Source organism: Apteryx rowi, unplaced genomic scaffold (assembly GCF_003343035.1).
Source record: "Apteryx rowi isolate R43461 unplaced genomic scaffold, aptRow1 scaffold_169, whole genome shotgun sequence".
Classification (NCBI taxonomy): Eukaryota; Metazoa; Chordata; class Aves; order Apterygiformes; family Apterygidae; genus Apteryx; species Apteryx rowi.
In genome coordinates this window covers 1,107,921-1,131,467 of record NW_020447963.1, presented here as the reverse complement: position 1 = coordinate 1,131,467, position 23,547 = coordinate 1,107,921, and the positions used below count along the sequence as shown (strand labels likewise).

Genomic DNA, 23,547 nt, shown 5'->3' with positions numbered 1-23,547 from the left:
GATCATGGCGTCACACCGAAACCAGCTGGTTTTAAATGGATTCTAGTGCCATATGAGCTTACACTCACTCAAGGCTTCTCCCTTGCTGTGCCAAATCTGCAGCTGTTTTGGGGTGTGGGGTGCCTGTTYTTTCCCTGCCATGAGGTAGACTCCAGGGCCTTCAGCCTCACTGAACAACAGGGAGTCCACAGCAGAGTGCTTTAAAATGGCTGGTACTTCTCCATACAGACTTACTGCCCTCCCATGGGTGCCATGGAGCATCTCTAATGCAGAAACAGGGAGACCAGGTACTAAAGGAAAGAGAAAAGCAACTGTATCTTTGATTWAAAAAAAAAAAGTTTAAGTTAGAAGGAAGAAGAAGTCAAAAAAACTGTGTAATTAACTGGAAGTACCTAGAAAGGCAAGAACAAAGCAGAGAAATTTACTGCTTTGGGGGTGGGTAGGCAGACCTCCAATGCTTTGTTTTACAAGGGCAGATGCCCTTGAGCTAGTCATCACTAGGGTCCTGTCAGTGAGCGCCAGAAACTCGGAGAGATGATCCATCTGACTTCATCTCATGGCCCCATGGAGGAGGTGTCATTAGCTACTGGTGCAAAGAGGGAGTGGGAGACCAAATCACTGCTCCTTCTCTGACTTTGATAGGAATGTGCTGTGACTTTGCTGTATCCACTTCTCTCATTGGCCCAGTTTCAACAGTAGGTGTTTGTAAAGCTGTTGGTGAGACATATCACATTGCAAATGCATTCTTTTCTCTCTGTGAATCAGAGGGAGATGGCAATTCTAATACAGACTGCCTCCTCACCGAGGTATTTCCTGAAGTTAGGCATTATGAATGAGACCTTAGGCATCTGATGAAAGCTGCTATAGAAGCACTGTATGATCCTACAAATAGACTTATTTCTTACACTTTCTTTATGACTTTGCTATTTCTTGTGCCATATCTGTGGGCAGAATGCATCTCCAGTCTTTGATGCACAGCAGACACGTCAAACAAAACCTCAAACAAACAACAGAAAGCAACAATGCAGTGGCAAGAAGAAAAACAGTAATAGGCATAAGCAGCAACTGTGGGGTCAGAAGGGGACAACGCCAAAATGATTGAATTGCATGTGCTTCTGACAGAGGAACTAAATACTGCAAGAAGGCTGCATATCTCCCAGCAGTGAAAAGCTTGGATTTGCACTGGGCAGGCTTACCACTATACTTTTTGTTCCTGAACATAGCCTCAATCTTACATGTTAGGGATTGATGTATGCCCAAGCCACATTTGAGACCAGATACAAAGGGACACTCATTTTAGATTGGAGAGGAGGAGTTGGCATGATATGGGTCATCTACAGAAACGCCAATACATGGCACCTTCTATAGGACTTCAAGCTGTTGAGTGACATCTTCATCAAGATGGGTGTCATTCCAGCCTACCTGACAGCTGTACTTTTTTGGGGATGCATATCAGTGGGAGTATTCAGAGCTTCTCCAGGGTCAAAGAGACTCCAGTTTAGCAGAGCATGTAACAAAGTGAAATCAATGAACGAACAGCGTGGACAGACAAATGCTTTGCTACACACACAGACGCTCACTCAATTTGCAGGTCACTGGGCCAGTTTCTCACATGGCTACTGTCTTCACCCTTTTCTCTCTCTTGCTCCTTTTTAAGGGAGTAGGGTAAATCCCACCCTCTCCATTTTCACTTTTTGGGCCATGCTGCTGCATGATATTAAGATCACAAACAAAACTTCACTTTCATGCACAAGTGAAAATGTCCAATGAGATAAGAAATCACTCAATATCATTTCAAAACTCATGTGTTTGTGTGTATGTGTGTATATACACACATATATACACATATATATTTGTAGTAAATACATATAAACTTTTACACAATTAAAACCACTCCAGTATATACACGATATACTTCTATCCCTCACCAAGACAATACATTGTTGCACTGACAGAATCCATTGCTCAGTTATCTTTTAAATTACGTTTTTCAAAAGTTATGCAGAATTGCTCAGTGAGAGGCCAATCTTTGGCAAGCATGAATCTGCAGAAAAACACCAGCTCCAGCAGTGATCCTTCAAGATTTGAAGGATCCCCCCAGTTTCCTTTGCATATCAACTCCACTTTCATAGAAATAAATTGTTTCTAACAATACGCTACAACCCTGTTAAGCAGGATTTTTTCTAGTACATATAAATATTTCATATCCTCTTGATACCATGCAATCCAAGAAAATAAATCATGATTGCAAGTGACTGTATTTTGATTTGGCCCTAGAACTTTTTTGTTAAAAAATGAAAACTACTCTCACATAAACCTTTAAAAACAGCAGACACTTCTACTGATTTACATTTCCAAAGGAAATACCTTTTAGTAATAATTAACTCTTCAGCTCTAGCTTTTAAATCCAAATATTGCAAGTGTGAGAAATGAGGACAGAAAACTAAACAAAGAGCAGAAATTACTTACTTGTTCAGAGACACACAAAGCTCATACAAACCCTTACGTATTTTTTTAAAAATTTGTTTAAATCACCTGCATGATGTCCTTGTTAAATATCAAAGTAGATTAGTTTTAACAAGTCTATTGGAAAAAGCACTATCTTAAAAATACGTAATTCAAAGCCTTATCTAAAAAGTATTTCAGACATGAAGTTCTGCATCTCTCAGTGACACTGCATTGTTCACAAAACCTTGCGTAACGTTGCATTTTGAAACACTGACATCGATCAGCTGTCAAAGAAAATAGAGCTTATTTGAGTAATAGACACTCAAGTACAAGAAAAAAAAAAAATCACAGAAGCTACCTATTTCTAAGAAACTGACTCTTGGAATAGTAAGAAATTGCTTTTAAAATGTGGAGAAAAAGTCAGAGTGATTAAATAAATCTAACTGTAAGACTGAGTCAGACCTGTATCTTTTACTGGCAACAAGCACTGTGATTTTTTTTTTTTTTTAAATGAACTCACTTGAGGCTGTGTAAATATTCCCAGCAGTAATGATGCCTTATTTAGAGTAAGGTAACAGCAGATTAAAATTTGTACCCCCATATTTTGATACAAACTATGACAGGGTATTTTCAAATGAGTCCCTTTTACATTAAATAGCYGGTTTTAAATTTGTAATAAAAAGTCTTTAAACATCAAAAAGTAGTTAGTATCAAAAAACAGGTAAGCCAAACCTCAGTCAGTGTTAGAGGACCTCCTCATAAAGGGAAAGTAATTTATCTTTGGAGTGATTACAGTACACACAGAAATGAGACCACACAAGAAGTCACAGGTCAACTGATTTACTGGAGTTGTGCAGTAATTCCACCTTATAGCAATTTGAGGATTGCAATATGGACCCAGAGAGAGGTTTCCTAGAAAATAAAATGCTGGGAAGAGACAGGAAAAATAAAAAAAATCTGCCTTCCCGCACTGAGGATCTGAACCCCTGGAACGGCCAGCCCTGCCTTCAGCTGTCAGCTGCAGTGGCGGATGCACTCAACCACGAGCCTGGTGTTTAAACTTCCTATTGCTGATGTCCTGTCTGGATCCATCACTGCTCACCATGTCTCACTAGGGTCAGAATAAATAGGCATTGGGGGCAATTTCAACAGAAGCTATGCGCATAGACACCAGCTTATGAAGTTGGGCCCCACACTTCTGTCTAATGCTCACAACCAGGTGTGACACTGCTCTGTGCATGTTGACTGCCATGGTTTTTTTTAATTACAGGTATGACTTTTGCTACATGTTCGTACAACACTTCAATACACGAAAGTGTTAACAATTACAGAGCACAATTGAACTTCACTGCAATTCCAGGACTAAAACACCTTAGCTCCTGGAAGCACAGATCAGACCCTTCATATGTCCACCAGTCCATGCTACATGCAGGTTTCTGTGCTCAAAACAGCCAGTGTTCACATCAAATACATTTAAGTAATGCTCTGACGTCAGCAATGAGCCAGGCTTTTCACTGGAGTCCATAAGACTTAGGGCTCCTGTGAAAATTCTCAGCCTAAGATGTAACGACTAGATTTTTAGTACATATCATGTCACAGAGTTAGTGTTTTCCTTAAAAATATATGGCACTAAGTGTAAAACTTAATGACTTATTCCAAACAGCATACCATACTTCACAGCAAAGCTTTCAAAAAAAAAAAAAAAAAAAAAAAGACACCACTCCTCTAACTTCCACTTCTTCTCCTTCTAAATATACAGCTGGTGGGAAGCCAGGGTATCCATGAATGGTCGCACAAGGTTGTCTGTCGAGAAGTAAAAGACCAAGCCAAAGGTAATGGAGATGGGAAGAGCAGGCAATGCTTTCTTAAAAACAGCCAGTAGTAAAAGAGTTAAACATAAACCCTGCCAGAGAGAAGGGAATAAAAAACACAAAAAGATACAGTAAGAAGCCCATAAACATATCTATCATCAATAATCCAATATACAAATAATAATCTATATACTGTACAGAAATTGAAGCCTGCCTGAGCTACCGCTGGGATGAGGTGCCTTTTCCCACATCTTCACATTTCACACAAGTTGGTCAGGTATTTTTCTCAACAGTCTTGATGAGCTTAGTTCTCTGCTGAGAGTGTGGTGTAAATGGCTAGTGCTCACACACAACTGAACCCAAGAGGTTAATTTACAGATTATTTTAGCCTTGGTTCTACACCATTATGTATAAATTACTGATCCAGCAGATAAAGCCATTTAAATTCTGGTAAGCTGCAAAGATAAGGAGCTTCACTAGAGGGCTCTAACACACAGCAGCATGTACTTCTAAAACCTTCCTAGTTTTCAAGGTCTCTTGGGGAAAGAGAGAGAACAAAAAACAAACAAAAAGAAATTCCACTCTGTTGACTGGATTACTCATTATTACAAGCAAATTCTGCTTTTAGCTGTATAGCAAGCCAAGATTGTTTTATCGGTGTAAGYACGAAAGCTTTTGTAGATTTTGGGTGGACAGTATAACTAAGTGCACTTAGTACTGATTCCTTCTCTCATCTGAATAATTTTTGCCCCCTCCACAGCATTGGAGCTTCAGAGACAATGTTCATACTAGGCTCCAAAAAACAGCCAGTAGCTGAGGTTCAGTAGATGGGATGCTTTTCCTAACTGCTTATAGACTGCAAGTTTGATTAATATCTAACCGAGCCTGTGAAATTGCAAAAGGAGCTAGAACAAATTTTAACGGTACCATGAAAGAAACAAAATGGGACATAAAGTCTCAGGGACAGATAACAGAGTGTTCCCTACAGCAAAGGGACCCAGCGCTGGACCCCAAGATGTGGAAGGAGGTGATTCTATATGTTTCTCTGATCTGTGAGGTAGGAAAGCTACAGTGAATGCACTCCATTTAAATTAGCTAATTTCTAGTTCTCATGAAACAGTTTCTTGATCCAGTCTTCACAAGTGGAAGTCACTGTCATTCTCTGCCTTTGGAATCTAAGTGGAGAAACACAGGTTCAAGAAGGACGCAATAACTCATTTTCTTTTACCTTTTAAAACCACTGCTGTTGCCCTTCCAGTTAGTTTTTATGAGGCTGCTGGTGTAAACAGCAAGTTCCTAGTAATGATTTTCTACCTATGCTGAAGCTCAACAGCATGCAGTTGTTAGACCTTGCAGGGCTGAGTTCTTGAGCAGTTACAGCAAGATAGTCATCTCCCTTTACTGATAATATCTATGAATTTTTGAGTCTCCTACCTTCCTATTTTTTCCTGCTCCAGCAGAAGAACAAGATAGGTCTACATCCTCTTGTCTAGCAGCTCTCCTTAGCAAAAGGGAGTTAGCCATTTGACTATGCTTGCTAAGCAAGACAGAGTTCTCAGCATTAACTCTTGTGGCTGACAGAAGTCCCCAATCTACAGCACTGAAGCAAACACACTGACAGCTCAGCTCTAACTGTCTTCCCTGTGGCTGTTTCACTACCACCATCTCCATGCGTGGCCCTGCTCTGAGGAACTCTCCCTCCCAGCCCACATGGTTTGGCTTCTTCTGGCAGTTGTTTATAGCCTGTCTCTACAGACAGGGCACTGGGCTAGGAAATATACTGGCTATTTCTTCTAAATACCCAGCATGTTACCTGTAGTGATTTCACAGTGCTCAGCTGTTGGTTCTTCTGGCAACACTGCAGTGCTAAACAGACTATAACAGAATGTTTAGATTGCTCACTTACTATGAGGATGGCTACAAAACAGGCCAGCGTAGTATTCCAGTCTCCACTAGCTGTGGCAGCTGCTTTCCCAACAAGCACACTGTAAAATATGAAGTCTCCAAGGCCCAGCTTCACACCCCCTGAGAGAAGTAGAAGAAAGAAAAGAAAACAAGTTACTACTTCTTCTGTTTTGCTTCCTCAACTCACTCTTGTCCTCTGGGGATCAGGTGAACGTTCCTAGTCCTGGCTACCAACTTGAATCCTTAGCATCCCACAATGAGGTAAGGGGGCGGCAGGTTACTAAAGAGACTAAGACTTACAGTCCCCTCTTTTGCCTTTTTTAAAGAAAACAAAAAACTACACACTCTGCACCTTTCCCTGAAGTGCTTTCTTGTGTTGCCCTACAGCTGTACTAGCTGAGGAAGTGTGTGGATGGAAAGGGGTAGGAGGCAGGGGGGAAGAAGGAACTGCTTAAACTGTCCAGGTAGACAAGAGATGTCAGTGGAACCAAAATCCAGAACTGCAGCAGCAAGAAGTCATTTATAGCCAGATTCAAAACTGCAGTTGCTCGAAAAGTCACAGCTCTTCAAATTTATTGCAAATAGATCAAACTGGGGAGCAAAGTGTAAATGACTGCAAGTAAAAATATCATGCTCTGACCCTGACAGCACTGAAAACATGATATAAAGTTTCCCTTACTTTCCTCCTCCTCCAGCTCCTCTAAAGTAGCGATGGGGTGGGTTGGAACAGGACTCCTTGTCTCCGAAATTTCAGAGTCTGAGTGTGAAGGGCTTCTGTGGTTCTCTCTCCCATCCTCAGCTTGGTTCCAGACAAATAAACCAAGAAGAAAGGACAAAAAAGAAACACAAGAGGTAGCTACATTCGTAACTTGTTTTAATGCATGAAATCCACACTTTTTTGAAGCTTCTCTGGAATGGGTAGGCCCTTTGTCTCTCCGAGATGTGTTTACCAAGACCAATTCCAGCAGAGGGATTTATCAGGTTTGAGGAAAATGTGTGTATTTTAAACAGTCCAGAAGGCTACGTGTTCACAGCTTCTTTGGAAGGTACACAGGGGTTCAATGACTGCAACAAGTGAGTAAATACACAGAAGTAAGCATTGCTCTACCAGTCACTAAAGACAAAGGTAGTCTTCCCACCAGTTCCCAAGCACGGGCTCAAACTCTCAGACGTGCTGGTATCTGTAGCCTGCATAGGCTAGCAGGACAAGTAAAGTGAAGCAAGCTTACTATGCAACYGAGCACACCGCACGTTCTTACATCTTTGGGGTGGAGGTGCTCAGGTATTCCCTAGCTAGTAGCATTACAAAAACGGATGACTAAGAGGACTGCTGTTTATAAGAAAAGTTCTGCTCTGAATCACATTGACGCTAGAGCTGGGTGTTCACACTTGGGTAAGTGGACACGTTTCATTCTTCACAGTTTTTTTTTTTTTTTAAATGTTCAACGTATCTAACAAAGCCCTTTCATCTTTCCTGTTCTCACGCTATGCCACTTCTAGAAGTAGCTGGTCTGTGATACATTATTTTATGTGAAAGTTTCTGTTTTTTCAGAAAGCATGACACAAAGTTTCCAGTCCATGTTAGTCTGACGGGATGCTACTGCTGCAGATGCAAGCAGACACACAGAACTTCCACAGAGGCATTTGTAGTTTGCTTCTACTCTGTGCCCATTTCAAAGCAGGACATACTATCTGCAGGGACACAATCAACTGCTCCATCCTGAAAATAAGCAGTATGTTCAGTTATCAAGCCTTAGCATACATGTCTTTCTTGAAATGGCTACTTAGCATAAAGAGGTACAGTCAGCTCTGAAGTGCAAGAGGACCAAATGGGAAATCCTCCAAACACCACAAGTCAGATTTTATTCAGTCACCTTCACAACTGCAGTTTTATTTTAACTTGCACTTCAAGAAGATAAAGGCGAAGGCACACAAATTACCACAGGATTAGCTAGAACACAAGCTTGGAGTACATCAGCTACTGTTGGGTATTCCTCAAGCATACACTTTTACCCAAGGGTAAATGTAAAGACATTCATTTTCCTTGGTAGGGTAAGCTAAATTGCACTTACAGCTAGGTAGAAGCATGTCCGCTCCATGGCAGTTGCCTGAATGCAACACTAAGTTCACTAGCTCATTTATCTCTTAGTATTATGTTTACGAGCCTATGTTGTAATTAACCATCCCCAGCCAGTAAAAATATAAAAACCCACCAACGTGCTCCCACCTGTGACTTCAGTACATCTGATGTGCTGGACAGCACTTTTTTGTTTGGTTGTGGGTTTTGAGGTTTTTTGTTTGTTTGTTATCCGTTTGTTTTTAAAATAAAGACAGTCTGAATGCTGCAGCTCACTACATCATCCAGTCATCTTTGCTGCCAGGCTAGACAGCAGGTTTGATAAGATCACTGAGGTCTGCAGCTAACTTAACAATACTGCAAAAAAAAGAAAATGCAGCCATCAAAATTAAGGGGCCCACATTCCTTATGGATTCTTAAACATACACATTATTTCCATGGGGCATTGCTTTGAATAGAAAAGTGATGKGCAAACAAACCTGTATCCCATGTCTGCTGACTTGGTCCTCTTGCTGCTGTGTCTGGCTTTGCCATTCCAACTGTCCACATCATAGCAGCTAGAAGAAAGTAGTTAACTGTGTAAAACATAGGTCACATTTCATTCTCGATTTTATAAAAATGCAGGATAAGAATGTAGCTATCCCTACAAATATAAACCCATATCTCTGTAAGTGCTTTTAAAACACTCTTAGTTGGGTTCCCTAGTCACTTAGAAGGCAGAGAGAGAAGGTGAGAGAGAACTAGGGCAGTGTATCCATTTAGTTTTTGAGAGAGTCTCAGAGCACAAGTAGTTAGTCTGTACAGTCTACTCTGTAGGCTGAAGAAAGCAAAAAATCCAAAAATAGGGTCTTCATCTCCTTTGTTTTCTTCCTTGTTTCTGGCTCTTCTATGAAAAGAAAACATTTTCCAAGAAACAATGATATTACAAAAATCAACCAGAGATTAAGTTATACAGCATACTTTTCATGTTCTGCTAAAAGTAAAGCAGATACAAGTAGGGGATATGCAAGAGTTGTTGGAGAGCCACTTGTCTCTCAGCCTGTCTTGGTTTTTCCCCCCCTTCCTCCTGTCAGTCTATGGGTTATTTCCATTTTGGGTTGAAGAACAACTGAAGGATGACTTGAGCTTTATTCTTGAGGTGGATCCCTAATTTAAAAAAAACAAATAACAAAACAAAAAAAGCACAGACCATTCTGAGATCAATGGAAGGGAACTAAAGGCAGCTGTTTAAGTGTATATATCTTTCTCCTGTTTTCATTAAAAAAACAAACTAACTAACTAAACAAGAAAGCCAAAGCAAATGCAGTGCCTGCTATTCCATTATAGGCACAGCCAAGGCAATGTTTTTTATCTAGAGATAGCCACAGAATGCGGTCTTGCAATGGAGACACTGGCTTCTGCACAAGAACTTTCTGTTCAGTATTATTTTCCAATTTTTCTCTTCTCCTTTAGAGAAACACTTGTTTATTAACTAAATCATGTAAGATATTTCATCTAGATTGTCTACTGCCAGGCCTAACAGAATCCCCAGTAAAAGGGAAGGCAGCTGAAGCCATCAGGAGCTCCGTTTGGAACGCATAAGAGCATTTATATAACATTAAATACTTAAACCAGGTTGTAGGCATCTTTGACTGAGCACCCAAGATCTGGAAATACCCATTCATCCTGCAAACGATGTAATGAAAAAGTCACTGATGTCCATGAAACACCTGCACCCAGATCACATAAGCATTAAGTCACCTGTTTTCCAACTATCAGTCTTAAACATACGACTGGAACACCCAAGAACACTGTCCCAGTGAACAGCATAGGGAAGAAAGAAGAAAGCCAGGAAAGAGATGACCTATTTTGTTTGCAGAGCGGTGCTTGAAAAGAGTCTCTTTATAAAGCAAGCAGCCACAACAAAGCAAGTATATTCTAAACGACACCATCCATACAGTGCACAGAACAAGAAGGTTGAAGGAAGGATGGAGTCTTATCACACACTTAAAGTGTGTCTATAAAACATGCACACACAAGGGAAATGTAAATTGGGGGGCATCCTCTAACTACTTGGCTTTGCAAACCCTACTGTCCATCTAACACAGGTTTTTAAATGCAGAACAAATAGGCATGTTCTGCACTGCATTCACAAAACGATAAATCTCCTTTTGAACATTTCAGCTTCACTGGTCAAGTCTGGAAAGTGGTGCCCCCCTTCAGCTAGAGTTAACATCATTCTAAGCGAAAACCAAGGCCTACAAATTGTCTGTTGCAGGACATAAAACGTGCATCAGTTTGAGAGCAAGTAAATAAAATAGTGCTCATTGGTTTGACACAGAAACAGGTTGCAAGTTTAATCTGGTTGAAAGCATTAACCTTCTAATTTTACTCACAGGAATATATCAGCGCAGGAAAAATGGGTTCATTTCTCTCCTGTGCAGTTTCTACCAGCATTCTTAGTGGCCCCTTGGGACAGAGAACAGCCATCAGATCTGCAAAGAAAAAAGGGCCAGGCAATCGTATCTCAAACTACTATTCATATATGTTCTGGGTCTTTTAAAAAAAACTACTCCTCCCTCAAAATGACATCTATCAATATCAACTGGATAATTTCCTGAATGGCAGGTTTAGTCACTTTGCATAACTAGCTGTTAGTCTCTGAAGATGTTGTTCACTTAAATGTCATCCCCAAGGCTTAATGTGCTAGTAAGAATTTTCATTGCACTAATCCTATAAAAAGCCTCTTGAGAGCACCACATTATTTCTTTGAAAGTAAGTGGCCGCATTACACAGAGGCATAAAATTTAATTAGAAGAGGACTGAAGGTACTTTGTTCATATTCCACAAACTCTTGCTACATACACTGACTCCATTTTCCACACAGACCAAGTCTTTGGTACAGCTCCTCTTTGCCTACCCTCTCTCCCCACCAGAGCTCCTCACCAATCTGAAATGTCACCTCCCAGCCACCTCTTGTTCTGCAGGTTCTCTTGAAACTTTTAACTCAGACCAAAGTCCACGATCTCCTGATAACCAGTAATTGAATCCTGCAGGACTACCAGGTTACTACTGCTAATATCCAACCACCCCTACCATGCAGTTAGATGTGGTTCAGTACTTCCTTGACTCGGTGTTCCACTTTGAGGAAGAAAAGACATGGTATGAGGAAGAAAAGACGTGGTACAAGTACAATAGTTACATGAACAAGTTACCAGAAGACAAGCCAGCAAGTCAACTTATTTGCCATCTGCCCTCTTTCCAAAGCTGTTAGCCCCATGAAGTCATTTTTTGAGTGACATGCATAGGCATGAGCTTGTCTCAGAGTAACCTGCCCATAAGCCACACCCTAAGCATCACAACCCAGACTTACCATAGATAGAGATGGCACCTAGAATGACCCAGGCTGACCACTCGGGGAGATATTTAATGAAAACCAGCGCCATTAGAGCACTGATCATAATGAGATATGCTTGCTGGAGCTGCAAGGGACCTTTCCAGTGGATGCAAATCATTCCAACAGCCCCAAAATTCCAGATGACTAAAATGAGAGTGGGGTAATCCATGGCCACGTTATACGTCTTCAGTACTTCCCTGGAATACAACAGGGAAATTCAGCTGACCAATAAAAGCAAGAGACAAGCAAAACATCTTACTAGCTCTCCTTAAACAGACAATTCTCCTGCTACACCAGGAGGATGCAGGACAGAAGTGACTCTTATCATGACCAAAAAGCACCTTCATTACATTCTGTCTGTACCATCCTTAACTGCTCACCTGCCTTGCACCCAATTGCTGCTCTTACATCTCCTGCAGAGGGGAACAGAGAGCTATGTACTGCGTGCCTAGACAAAGACCACATTGCCTTTTGAAGTAGGCAGTGATTCCAAGGATTCGAGTGGGATGAATTTCAAGACTTAGCTGAACATAGGACTGTGGCTACAAGACAATCTTTAGTAAAGAAGTCATATAAGAGTCATCCCACCAGTGGCAATATTAAAAGTGAAGAGAACAATTTTAACAAATATCACCAAGTTAAAGGCTTGGTTTCATCTGAGTTTACAGTTAAGGGAATGAGCTTGAAGAGATGCAGTCTGAGAGTAAGGCAGAACAAATCAGAGAACCAGCTCCACGTAAAGTGCCTTTGCACCTGATTCTCAGAAGCTGGAGACACCAACAGCACGTTTTGGGAACCTCCATCTAGCCAAGCAGCTTCAGCAGTTTCACATGACACCCTTTCTAGAGGCCACTGAGGACAGATACCTCAGGATGCTGGCAATTTATACCAGTGACTCCAGAGACTCACTGTCAATGTGTGTGTGTAACTCAGGGCCTCTGTACCAAAAGGTTCAGGTAGTTCACTTAATGCTCAAGGTATCATCTCCCAGTGAGGGAGTTAAAGAAGTGAGGAAGTTCTGAACTGTCATGATACCTGCAACATTTCCACTTACCCAAGATATATGTAGGTGAAAAGGAAGAGCAGCATCAAAGAGGACAGGATCAGCCAGCCATGGATGAACTATCAAGGGCAAGAAGAAACAGTGACCAAAGGGTCTGCCTGTTCTCCCCCATGCATGGTGCAGTGCTGCATGCACTATGAAAGAGCTTTCTATTATCCAACAGTCTTTCCCTCTTCACTTCTCCAGTTTCCAAACACCCTGCCTTCTCCACTGCAGGTAAGGGGCAGCAGGGAGGTAGCCAGCTGCTCACAGTTCTCCCATCATGCCATTTTATAGTCTAGCTGTTGGTGGGTTTTGGGKTTTTTTTTTGGATCTCTTCCCTATCCCACTTCCATGGGTATCTTTACTGGCTCCCAGTTCAGACAGGTAAGCACATCCTCTCTGCTTGGCAGGGAAGGGAAGAGGTTTGCCCAAGGCTGCGCAAAACATCCATCTCAGGGTCAAGTTTAGAAGTCAGCAACGCCTGGCACTCAAATGCCGAGCTGGTACCTCACATAACTCCCTGGGCAGCCTGCCACAGAGCTGAATATGCTTTTTCCTCCAAGCCTTCTCCCCTTCCACCAGAGCCTCCACAGGTAGGAATAATACCAGTTCCCACAAAGCCTGTCTGAAACTTAAGAGGAGGCTTTTGCACTAGATGGTACAACTCAGTCCTTAAGTACAAACCCCAAAACTCTTTGGTCGGATGGAGAAGAGTCAAACCTGACTAGCACAAAGTAACAGGCCTCATTTTGAAGAGCCTACCATTAGTTACAACACAACAGCTCTACCACCACTGGGAAAGACTTCTCTACAATGAGATTCTTGCTATGATTAAAACATGGACTAGCCAATGCAGTGCCTGTACCTCTCACTGATGCGCAAGTGCCACTTGAAAGTTCACAGCACAGCACGTGGAAAAGGCCACGTGCTGGCTCTGGCATGAATGCTTTACCTTATAGCAGCGATATTTATAGAGCAGAACTAGGAATACGGTCATTACGACAATGACGCTGATCATTATGATGGTGTTCAACACTGAGTTCAAGAGACGCTGGCCCACAGATGGGGTATCCTCACTGAAAGGCGTGTAGATCCTGCAGTATAAAGCAAAAGCCATGTAAAGTACACATCTATCCTCTTCTAACAGACTACCCCAAGGTAAAATGGATCTCTCTGTGTGTAGGAAAGAAAGGGAGGTGTGACTGTGAAGGACAGTAAACATGATATATAGTCTTCAAAGGGGCCTGGCTCCAGTTAATTATCAACTAACCATTAGTGGTCTTTATCCACAGCACATTCCTACAGAGCAGTTGTGACTGACCAAACTCTAAAATAAAAAAAATAAATAAATAAGAAAAAAACCACTAGACCATAAATGGCTTTAAGTCTTGTAACTCCTATTGCACGTCTCTGGACCTCTTCACAATAATGCCAAGGATACATCACAGGTGCCGTCCTCCTCCCTTTCCCTGCTTGGTAAGGGTCTTAAACGTTTTTATCCCTTCTCGCTCACCCCACAAATTTGGTTTCCTTTGGTTCAGTTCAGGGACCACAGTCCCTGTTTCTCCGCCCTCAATGTGAAGTGCCCCTCTTACAGCCCTGAGAATGCTCTCAGGCACCGTCAGCAAGAGCCGGATGGAATTATGTATCCACACCATGAGCGTTTAGGAAACAGAAATGTCATCAGGTAATGAGACAGTTTTCTCACTCATCCAAATGAGCATGCTATTCCCTGATTGCTGCCAGCTAGCAGGTGAACAGACTGGGAATTCAGCCTGGGCCTTTTATGCTGCAATATGGAGCAACTTCATTATAACTCTACTCACAGGCTTTGCTTAAGGCACCCAAATGACAGTGCTAACGAATCAGTATAGCACAGGTACGGAAAAACTCACACAGATGAACTTATGGTATTAGATGCACTTTGGCAAGATCTTTTGTGTGTTTGCACAGATACCTTTAGTTGTGTAAAGATTCTCCTGACCTGTCAAGGAAGCACTCTGCGTACACAGACACACGTGCTTGGAATGTATGTGTAAGTGCTAGGGATCCCGTGTACTCGGAGGCTGTTTTGAAGACCCCACTTACAGCTGCCCGTTTTTCTCCGTATAGAAGCGCACTGACTTTATGGTGGCGACGACAACAATCATACAAAGGGTGACAGGCACAAAGAGCATGATTACATGCTTTGCTCCATATTTCAGAGTCAGTTCCTCCTCTTCATTTTCCAAGGCACTCTCTCTCACTGGAACACTCGAGCCAGACATATTCCCGTCAGCAGCATTGTTAGGGCTATGGCTACTACCCGTTCGCCTCTTCTGAAAAGAAAAGTTTGCAAAGGTATAAGACAATCCTCTTTTCTTTCTATTCAGAGCTCCATTCAGTCATATTTCAAGGGGCTGTTGTGGGTTTCTGCAGCATACCAACTTCTTCCTATAGGAAGTTATCCAACTGAACAATATGATTAAGAATTACATTACAAACAGGCTGCAATAGAGTTTTTAAGTCAAAAGCATGAGTATTTGAGGGCCTCTCCAGTGCATACATACAGATGGATCCATGCACATAAAGGGTGAGGTGAGCAGAACTGGGAGAGAAGAAATCTGAGGTGGCACAAGACTGACCAGTTTGGTAAAGCAAGCACAGCATAGCTGTAGGAGCAGATCCAAGCTGCTTCACTGGAGGTAGGACAAGATTCTGTTCTAAGGTTTGTTGCATTTGACCAGAGTGGACAAAGGGTTTCTGGCAAAACAAGAAGACTGAAAAGGATATCTTCCAAGAGTCATATGTGCATTGGGGTCTGGTTAAAAGCTTGCATCTTCACCAAAAAAAGGGGAAAGGGGAGGAGCATATACGGACATAAAAAGGGGAAAAAAGTCACAGTGGAGGAAACAGGAACAGGCAATACTGCTGCTGGCTAAGACAGTGAAACCACAGGAACAACACTGGCCAAAGCCAGTCCTAGCAGCTAGTCTGCTGGAGGGACTGAGGGGTGACAGGACAGCATCTATCATTACACCATATTTCTTCAGGCCCTGAAAAGGAAGCAGACCTACCCTATGTGTCTGTGCTTCCCCTGCTTCCGAGGCTTGCAGGCCATCCTGRTAGGAGGGTACTGGAGGGCTCTCTGCAGACATCAGAGATGTTCTCTCATTGCAGGGCTCCTCCTCGCTGTCTGAGTTGTTCATGAACGTGATCATCATCGCTTTTCCAAGGAGCACTCAGGAGGGGCACGGCCAAGCACTGCTCAAGCCTGAGGGGACAAGTAGAAGGGAAGGAAAGAAAAACAGTGAACACCGCAGTGCAAACATAACTGGAAGTCTGAAGAGGAGGCGCAATTCCAGCTGGAAACCTGTAGCAGACTGCGTAACTCCATCTCCTTCTAACAAAAGATTTAGCCTGCTGTCACTCCAGGCATGACAACCCATTCAGTTAAAGTCACCAGTCTGGGAGAACAGCAAAATGCAGCGCTGAACCAATTGGACCTGATCAATCTAACAGTTTTTCTTTGTCACAGCTTCCACAGTTGCTGCCTCTGGGCTTTCCCTCCCGCATTAGCACACCTCGACTTTCACACAGGAGGTTTCTGAGAGCTCAGAGAGCAGTTTGATTTGCGTGGGCCAAGCAATGCTTCACTTCAAATGCTAGCTGTTTGCTAGAAGGCTAACAGAGCTCAGCTCTTACACAGCACAGCAGCAGGCATCAGCAGGTAGCAGAAGTTTATTGCTAACCTGAAGCTTCAGCTTTGCACAAGTCAATAAGCAGGAGTTACATGCTGTCATCCTCTGCTTATGAACCAGACGAATTTCATAAGTAGTTCCTCTCTTTGCCCACAGAGCATGGCAAGAGGTTTGCGTACAAAGGGAAAAGACCTATCCCCTTAGATTAGCCACCTTTCTCTCCCCCCTTCCTTTTTTTTTTCCCCTCCCTATGTTGCCTTGTGAGGAAGAACAAAACAACTTGGAGGCTAGAATTTTTTTGGCCTCTTTCCACATATTGCTGTGTCCAAAAGCAAACAAAGCAGTGGCACAGTGGAGAATGGAGAGGAACAGCTCTTTTTAGTCACTGGAGACAGGAGGTGCACTGCCTTGGCTAATTCAGAATAGCCTTAAAGCCAGGATTACAGGAATCTGTAAAGACGGGCAATATGTGAATTCATTTTAGCATTTATTAAGTCCACTTAACAAAGCAACTGAGTCAATAAAGATAATTTAGACACCTCCTGATTCTCAGCCACCTACCTATAAGCAAAAGCAGACCTTTAATGCATGGAAAAGCTGTAATATCTACAACATCATCTCCTCCTCTCTGCAGTATTTTACACTATTTTTTCCCCTCAGGATCCTTGAGTATCTCAGGAAACACATCTGACTCAGAAAAGGAAGCTGAAGAAACCATGTGACTTGGACACAGTCACTTAAATCTGAATTGTGCATTCATGGTCCAACCAGTAGTCTATGCTGTCTGCCAGCCAACTTGAGTGTTCAGAGCAGATATTTCGAAGCTCTGCAGGAGATTCGTACTTCTCACTGAGAAAACTGAAATTCACTTCAGTTTCAGAACAAGTAAGAGGAGGGAACGGGAGATTTCCCTGTCTTCCACAACCTCCTGAACACACCTGGCACCTTCAAAAAATTTTAGAAAGTAAACTCAGCTTGCCCAAATGAGACATTTTTCAGACATCTGCTCCTCTCCTGCCTTCTCCTCAAGCCTTTTCTTACCATTTTGTTCCTCTTTCCATGATTAAAAACAATATAGTTATTGGGGACAAATGCAGTGGCAGCCCTCAAGCCAGGGCTACTAGGTCCACAGTAATATTGTATTCTCAATGAGTGAGCCTCCTGGCACCTGCATTTTTGTGCTTACTTCTTAGAGAGCCTGAAATCTCCACTTTCTGGATGCTTAACATTCTTCTGACTGAGCACATAGGGTCTCATAATTCACAGTTGAGAGCCCAGATTCTGGCTCAATTATAGGATTTAGTCCTTCTTTAAAGAAGTGGGTACATGTTTAATACRAAGTCATTCAAGCATGACATACTTCTGGATCAGCAGAGTCTGAACAGGTTAAGTTACACATGCCATTGGATTGTAAGTACCTAGATCTGTGACCCATGGAATTTAAATAACTCTCAAAACCTTCTGCACATGCTGGAGCCCAGGGAAGAAGTAAAGATTTATTCTCCGATAGTCTGAAGCCAAAATTTAGGCTTTAAGAACTTACCCAAAGTATTAAAGAATATTTTCTCCCAAAATTAGAGAAACCGTCAGACAATTTCACCTATGTGAACAGAGCAATACTGCAGAAGACCTCAGAAGGGACCAATTAGCCTACTTTCAACACCCTAGTTGTGCCCACTGGAGGAGTTAAACTGACAGCAAGAACAAGTTACTAATTACTAACACCTACAATTACACGGAAAGAAATCTCATGTTGTAAAACAGCCTTTTTAAGCTGGGCATTTTCTATTACTCTCCCTCGAAAGGATTATGAACAAAGGCAAACATGCAAAAACACTTCTGAGCAACAGGCAGACTCGGACCTGAGCCAGGCTTTACCAGTCTTCCCATCCCTTGTTTATAATGCTTTGGGTTCAGTGAGTATTGACACAAACAGTCTCCAGCACACCAGGGATTTTACAGGAGTTCCTGTGGCAACCACCCCTCAGCAAATCCTCAGGGGTTGTATTCACAGCTGCCTTAAACTCACCTAAACACACGCTCCTGTCAAAGGTGCAGTCCCACCACCCTTTCCCCCAGTCTCTCTTACACCAACACCAGGTACTCATCAGCAGGGTAGTGCTTTTGAAAAGACAAAGGGGACTTGTTTTCCTTTGTTTCCACAGAGGCAGGTTTCCGCACGACTGGCTCCCAGGCTGGCTACTGGACCAGCCATAGTGCCAGCGCCCACATGAGGAAAAAGGAGGGCTGGGCCTTCCCCTTTCTATAGGGTTGAAGCCTTATGGTGGTGCAAAGCATTCATGAAATCACACGCTTGGGCAAGATGATTTAGCCCACCTAGCTGTTTATCCTGTTTATAATCTTCAATATGTGACATGAGCCTTTAATTTGGGGAAGGGAGAAAGGTGGATTAACAGCCTCCTAATGCAGACAGATAAGGACATCYGTTCCCCTCTCCACAGATGAGGGTGACTGAGAATGGCACGCTTCCTGGCATGGATGCTGCCACACCAGCAGCAAAGCTGTGCTGGCGCAGAGACTGCCAGGCAACCGCAGCCCGACTGCGGAGCAAGCAAGTCAGCAGAGGCTGCCGAGGCCAGCGGGACTCACCACTGGGGCAGTCAGCCCAACCTTCCCTCAGGTCTGCAACACCTACGGCAGCGCTGCCCTTACCGAAGCGGGAGTCTTTGATATGTGGCTTGTGGAGGAAGAGTGATCCTCCCCTCTGCCACACCACTGGCTCCAGCGGAGAGTTTTGCTAATGCCACTATTTAGTCATCAGAGCCGCCCTTCGAACTGACACTACTCTGCGTTGGATGCCAGACAGAGCAATCTCCTTCAGGAGACGAAGGACTCAGCCCAATCACCATCACAACTACTCACCCAGCATTTGCAGCACCCCTTGGGTTGAGCAAAGCAAAGAGAAGGCCTTTGCCCCAAGGGCTCACTTGCCAGACAGAAAGAAAACAGGGGACCCACAAAGCACCAGGCAACCAAGAAAGAGGTGTTACAAGTCTGCACTGTTTTTTGGTATCACTTTGCTAGTTAAACTATGGTAAGGGATCTTGTGGAGAGGATTTCTGTCTCCCAAGGACCCTGGGTACCCCCTAACAGAAAGCAAAGGAATCTTTCCTAGATGCAATTATTTTTGTGCATGACACCAGATATGTCAATGCACATAGACAATGTGTTTTTCTAGGCTGAGCTTGGAAAAAGGAAGGACGCTTCAGGAAGGGCAGGAAGGGCTGGGACAAAAACACTTCYTTTACAGCTCTAGTGATAGGAGGAGCTTGCCAGGGGGGCAGGGGGGACGCATGCTGTACCTGTATTCACAGATGATTACAGAGCATGGTCTACTGAACACAGTAAATGAAGAAAGTGAACAACATATGCCACACAGTCTTCAAACCGATCACAGTAAGTCACGGGAGATCAGGCACAATTTTCCTCTTTTCCTCTGTGGATGGATTCAAACTGTTAGGACCCATTCAAAATCGTTAGATTTTTAAGTGCCAAAAGACTAAACTCAAAACCGTATGGCAAAAACGAAAGGGCCCAAAAGCCAGGAAAGTATTGTGCATTTCTTATAACTGAACAGTAGAGGTGCGAATACAATGACTCCCACTTTCCAGCAGCTCTCTGAAGTCTGCAGGAAAGCAGAGGTACCAATTTCTCTCTTCCCAGATGTCTTTCATGCAAGGGATCTCCTTCTTCAGCTGGGGTAAGTCAGCTTCATGGATTTCCTCAAAGCTAGGCCAATTCACCTAACATTAGGATCCAGCCTTAGTTTGCCTTTCAATATCAGGCTACAACATCCTCATGCTGCAAACAGACCCAAATCCCTTGCTTTGTCCTTCATCCATAATAAATACCACCAGTATAATGTACAGCGCAGAACAGCTGCTATAGGTTAGCAGAATATTTAATAATCCATTTGAGAGTTTAAACTCCTGCTTACACATATTGTTATCTTTGATGGTAGTTAGATGAAGTGAAACAGTTTTCATTTGCTATATTTAGATCAAGAGAGCTTGACATTGACAGCCTCATGTTTTCCTAAGTTTAGGCTGTAACTGTGCTGCTGTTAGTAAATATAAAGAGGAAGAAAAAGAGTTTCAGAAGTTCTAAGTAGAAGGAAACGAAAGGCAATTTAGCCTTTCAGATTCTTCCCAGTAAGCAAGGCCAAAACATGCATGCTGGTAAAAAGACAAGCTGCTCAGAACACACCATCTAAACAGTCGAAAGAAAACTTGCAAGTGCCATTTCAGTTTCAGCTCAAGAGTGCAAAAATAACAAAACATGAGATGCTAAAAGGAAGTTGTCAAGATTTGGAGGCCTCTTTCTCCTTTTTAGGAAATACCAGCACAATTATACTAACATTACTTTCTTTTGTCCCACAAGAAAGGCACAGCACATAGCCACAAATTGTTGTTATTTTGCTGCTAGAGTTTAAACTAGACCCTCCTGAAGAGCGTCAAACCATGCTAGCAGAAGGATTATCTTGCCAAGTTTGACTGCCACCAGCAGTCAGCTTCAGGCTGAAGCACAAAAGCACCACATCCCCGCTGACGTACTTACGCCAGGAAGACTTTGAAGTGCGGCTCGGGCCTCATGCGCAGAAATAGCTAATAGCGTTGGTACTTCTAATATTGCCCCGGGGCACCTGAGCCAGCAGACCCCGACGATGATGGGGCAGCTCGCATCGCGGGTGCCCAGGGACACCCGTACTTGCATTGCGCCCCCGTCCCCTCCCGGGGCGCGGGGGACACGCGCATACGCACCGGAGCCTCGCTCGCCTCCCGGAGCGGGTCAGCTTCCTCCTGCGTCCGCACGCATGACCTGCCCCACGCACGCACCCCGCAGCCGGCGGCCGGGAAAGGGGAGCGAGGCAGGGAGGAAAGAGACTTTTTTTTTTGGGGGGGGGGGAGAAAAAACAACAAAAAACAACAGTCAGTGACTTCACAGGAGAGCGCTGGAAAAAAGCCTTGGGCCCATGCATGCATTTTTCCCAAGGGTTGTTTTTAACACTTAAAAAATCTGTTCGCCACTCAGAATTTGCTGGCAGCGGTTTCAAATGAAATACTGTCTTCCAGCCCGAGGCAGAAATACACTCCCACCCCTCCTCGGGGAATAAATAAATACATACATACATAATGTAGATATATAATATATATATGAATTAATAAATAATATGCATACATGCATGCACACATATAAAAACACTATATATATATATATTTGCTGTCAGCAGAAGGAGCCAGCAAGGCTCATGTTCCCCCGCTCGGCCCCGAGGGCGAGTTTGCCCCATCTTCCCGTGCCGGGCCGAGCTCCGCGGGGAGGAGGCGGAGGCGCCGCGCACGGCTCCAGCGGCGCGGCGCCCCCGCGCAAACGCCCGGCCCGGCCCGGCCGGAGCGGAGCGGGGCGCGGAGCAGCGCGGCCCCCCCGAGCCGGCCCCGCCGGGGCGCCCCGAGCCGCCCCTGCCTCACCTGGCCCCGGCGCGGCTTGGCGCAGCCCGGCGCGACACGGCACGAACCCGACAGCGCTCCCATTGGCTCCGGCGCATTCGATCCCCCCTCCACGCAGCCCGCGGAGGGGGAAAGGCGCACGCGCTGATTCGCCGCAGCGGATGTCGCTCCTCCCGAGAGCCTCCGCCCACTCTGCGGGATTCTCCAATGGAAGCGAAGGGTGGGATGAGGGCCGGCCAATAGGAAGGCGGTTGAGGGAGGCCTCACCATGCCCTTCTCCGTCCGCCAGGTGGTATCTGTGAGGGGCCGCCATGATGGGGGCGCGTGGCGGGGCCCGGCCGGCCCGGCCCCCCGCGGCTCCCCCTTGCCCCGGGGCCCCGCAGCCCCAAGAGACATAGGAAATTCGGCGAGGCCGGGGACCTCACCTGGCCCCGTCCAGCCGCACGCCGGGCACGGCGAGGCGGGGACGCTCGTGGGCAGCCTGGGGAAGCCGGGCAGGTGCGCAGATCTCCACTGAAATCGGAAAGCGAGAGGGAAGCGTGGAGGAGCGAAATGAGAAGCAGCGCAAGGAACAGTTCTTTCAGGGTCGCTTTGCTGAGTTTATAGATTAGAGGGGTGGGGGAAAGAAAAACAAAATTACAAACATTTTACATTATTTGCTATTGGATGTGAGATTTTTGTATTTTCAGAATGTAGGTTTTGTTGTTAAAAGTTAAAAAAGATCCAGCACGGCAGTCAGAAGGAGATAGTCCTGCAGACAGATGAAACTTTCTCAGTCAGCCTGCAGACAGTTCCTGGGCCCCCGTTGCTGTCCATAGCTTTATCAAGCAATAGTGCAGTGAGATTAAGGCTTCGTAGCAGTTCCTCATCATTTGTGGGGGCAGAGGCACGAACCAGAGTCGTGCTAATCCCCCTCTGCTGCTGCTGTTGCCTAAGAAGAGCCTCCAGCACAGGCACATGGAAGTATTCGTGGCAGAGCTTCACCTTGCTCTTCGCTTGGTGCCGTCCCTGATGGTTTTACGTGCAAAAGACCCGAAAGATAGGATAGCAATAAAGGAGGCACAAGGTATAGTAAGAAAAGTGAACTACTCCATTATTTGTCRATAGAGTAATAGAAATTTCCTGCAGATTCCAACTCTAACTTGACCRTCGCTTTCCCTGACTTTCCTTCAGAATAAAGGTGACAAGAGTACACCTTCCTAATACCYGTGGTCCTTATTCAGAGCTGCTTTGCACGCAGAAATAAGTAACACACAAAATTCTTCAGAGCCCCAGAGAACTGCCTATCAAAGTRTTGTCGGCTGCCCTTTGCCGAGACAGTCGGTCTAGGAAAACCAATAAACTGTGTGCTTGGCTGTATTTGTCRGAAGAGTGTCACAGCTCTTTGAAATAGGTTTGTCTCAAAGGCTGTGTCTATCCTTTTCCTTGTGCTGAGTTGTTAAGTTCCTTTCCACTGGTCACTTGATCCAGCTGGATTTTTTTAAATGGGAATTTCTCTGATGAATTGAATCCTTCACRCATGGTATGCTCCATTGCTTGTCAAGTTTGTTAGGGCAAGGAACAATTTTGGTTGTGCTCTGTTTTTCCACAACCAACAGGAATTTTAGAGCCCTTTAGTTTTATGTGGGTCTTATATATCTGGCATAAATTTGGGCTAATAGTAAAAATATTTATTCGTTTTAGAAGATTTTACATCTTCAAAGCGAAAGCATTGGCAGGCTGAACTGCACTGCTCTGCCT

General features: G+C 44.1%; 1 protein-coding gene across 3 annotated transcripts; it reads right to left on the bottom strand.

The window, feature by feature from the left end:
- Positions 1 to 1,801: 1,801 nt before the first annotated feature.
- Positions 1,802 to 21,926, bottom strand: PSEN2 (presenilin 2). 3 transcript variants are annotated; one of them, XM_026060421.1, is made up of 12 exons: positions 21,829 to 21,926; positions 21,124 to 21,246; positions 15,719 to 15,915; positions 14,751 to 14,980; positions 13,615 to 13,756; positions 12,672 to 12,739; positions 11,594 to 11,814; positions 10,617 to 10,715; positions 8,721 to 8,798; positions 6,844 to 6,963; positions 6,166 to 6,284; positions 1,802 to 4,351 (listed from the first exon to the last, which is right to left on the bottom strand). In XM_026060421.1, the coding sequence occupies exons 3-12, from the start codon at positions 15,863 to 15,865 to the stop codon at positions 4,196 to 4,198; spliced, it is 1,380 nt and encodes a 459-aa protein (XP_025916206.1). In that variant the 5' UTR covers positions 15,866 to 15,915; positions 21,124 to 21,246; positions 21,829 to 21,926; the 3' UTR covers positions 1,802 to 4,195. The 3 variants fall into 3 exon arrangements, with proteins under 3 accessions (XP_025916206.1, XP_025916207.1, XP_025916208.1); XM_026060422.1 differs by lacking the exon at positions 21,124 to 21,246 and having other exon boundaries at positions 21,829 to 21,925; XM_026060423.1 differs by lacking the exons at positions 21,124 to 21,246; positions 21,829 to 21,926 and adding an exon at positions 20,921 to 21,082.
- Between the last annotated feature and the right edge of the window lie 1,621 nt (positions 21,927 to 23,547).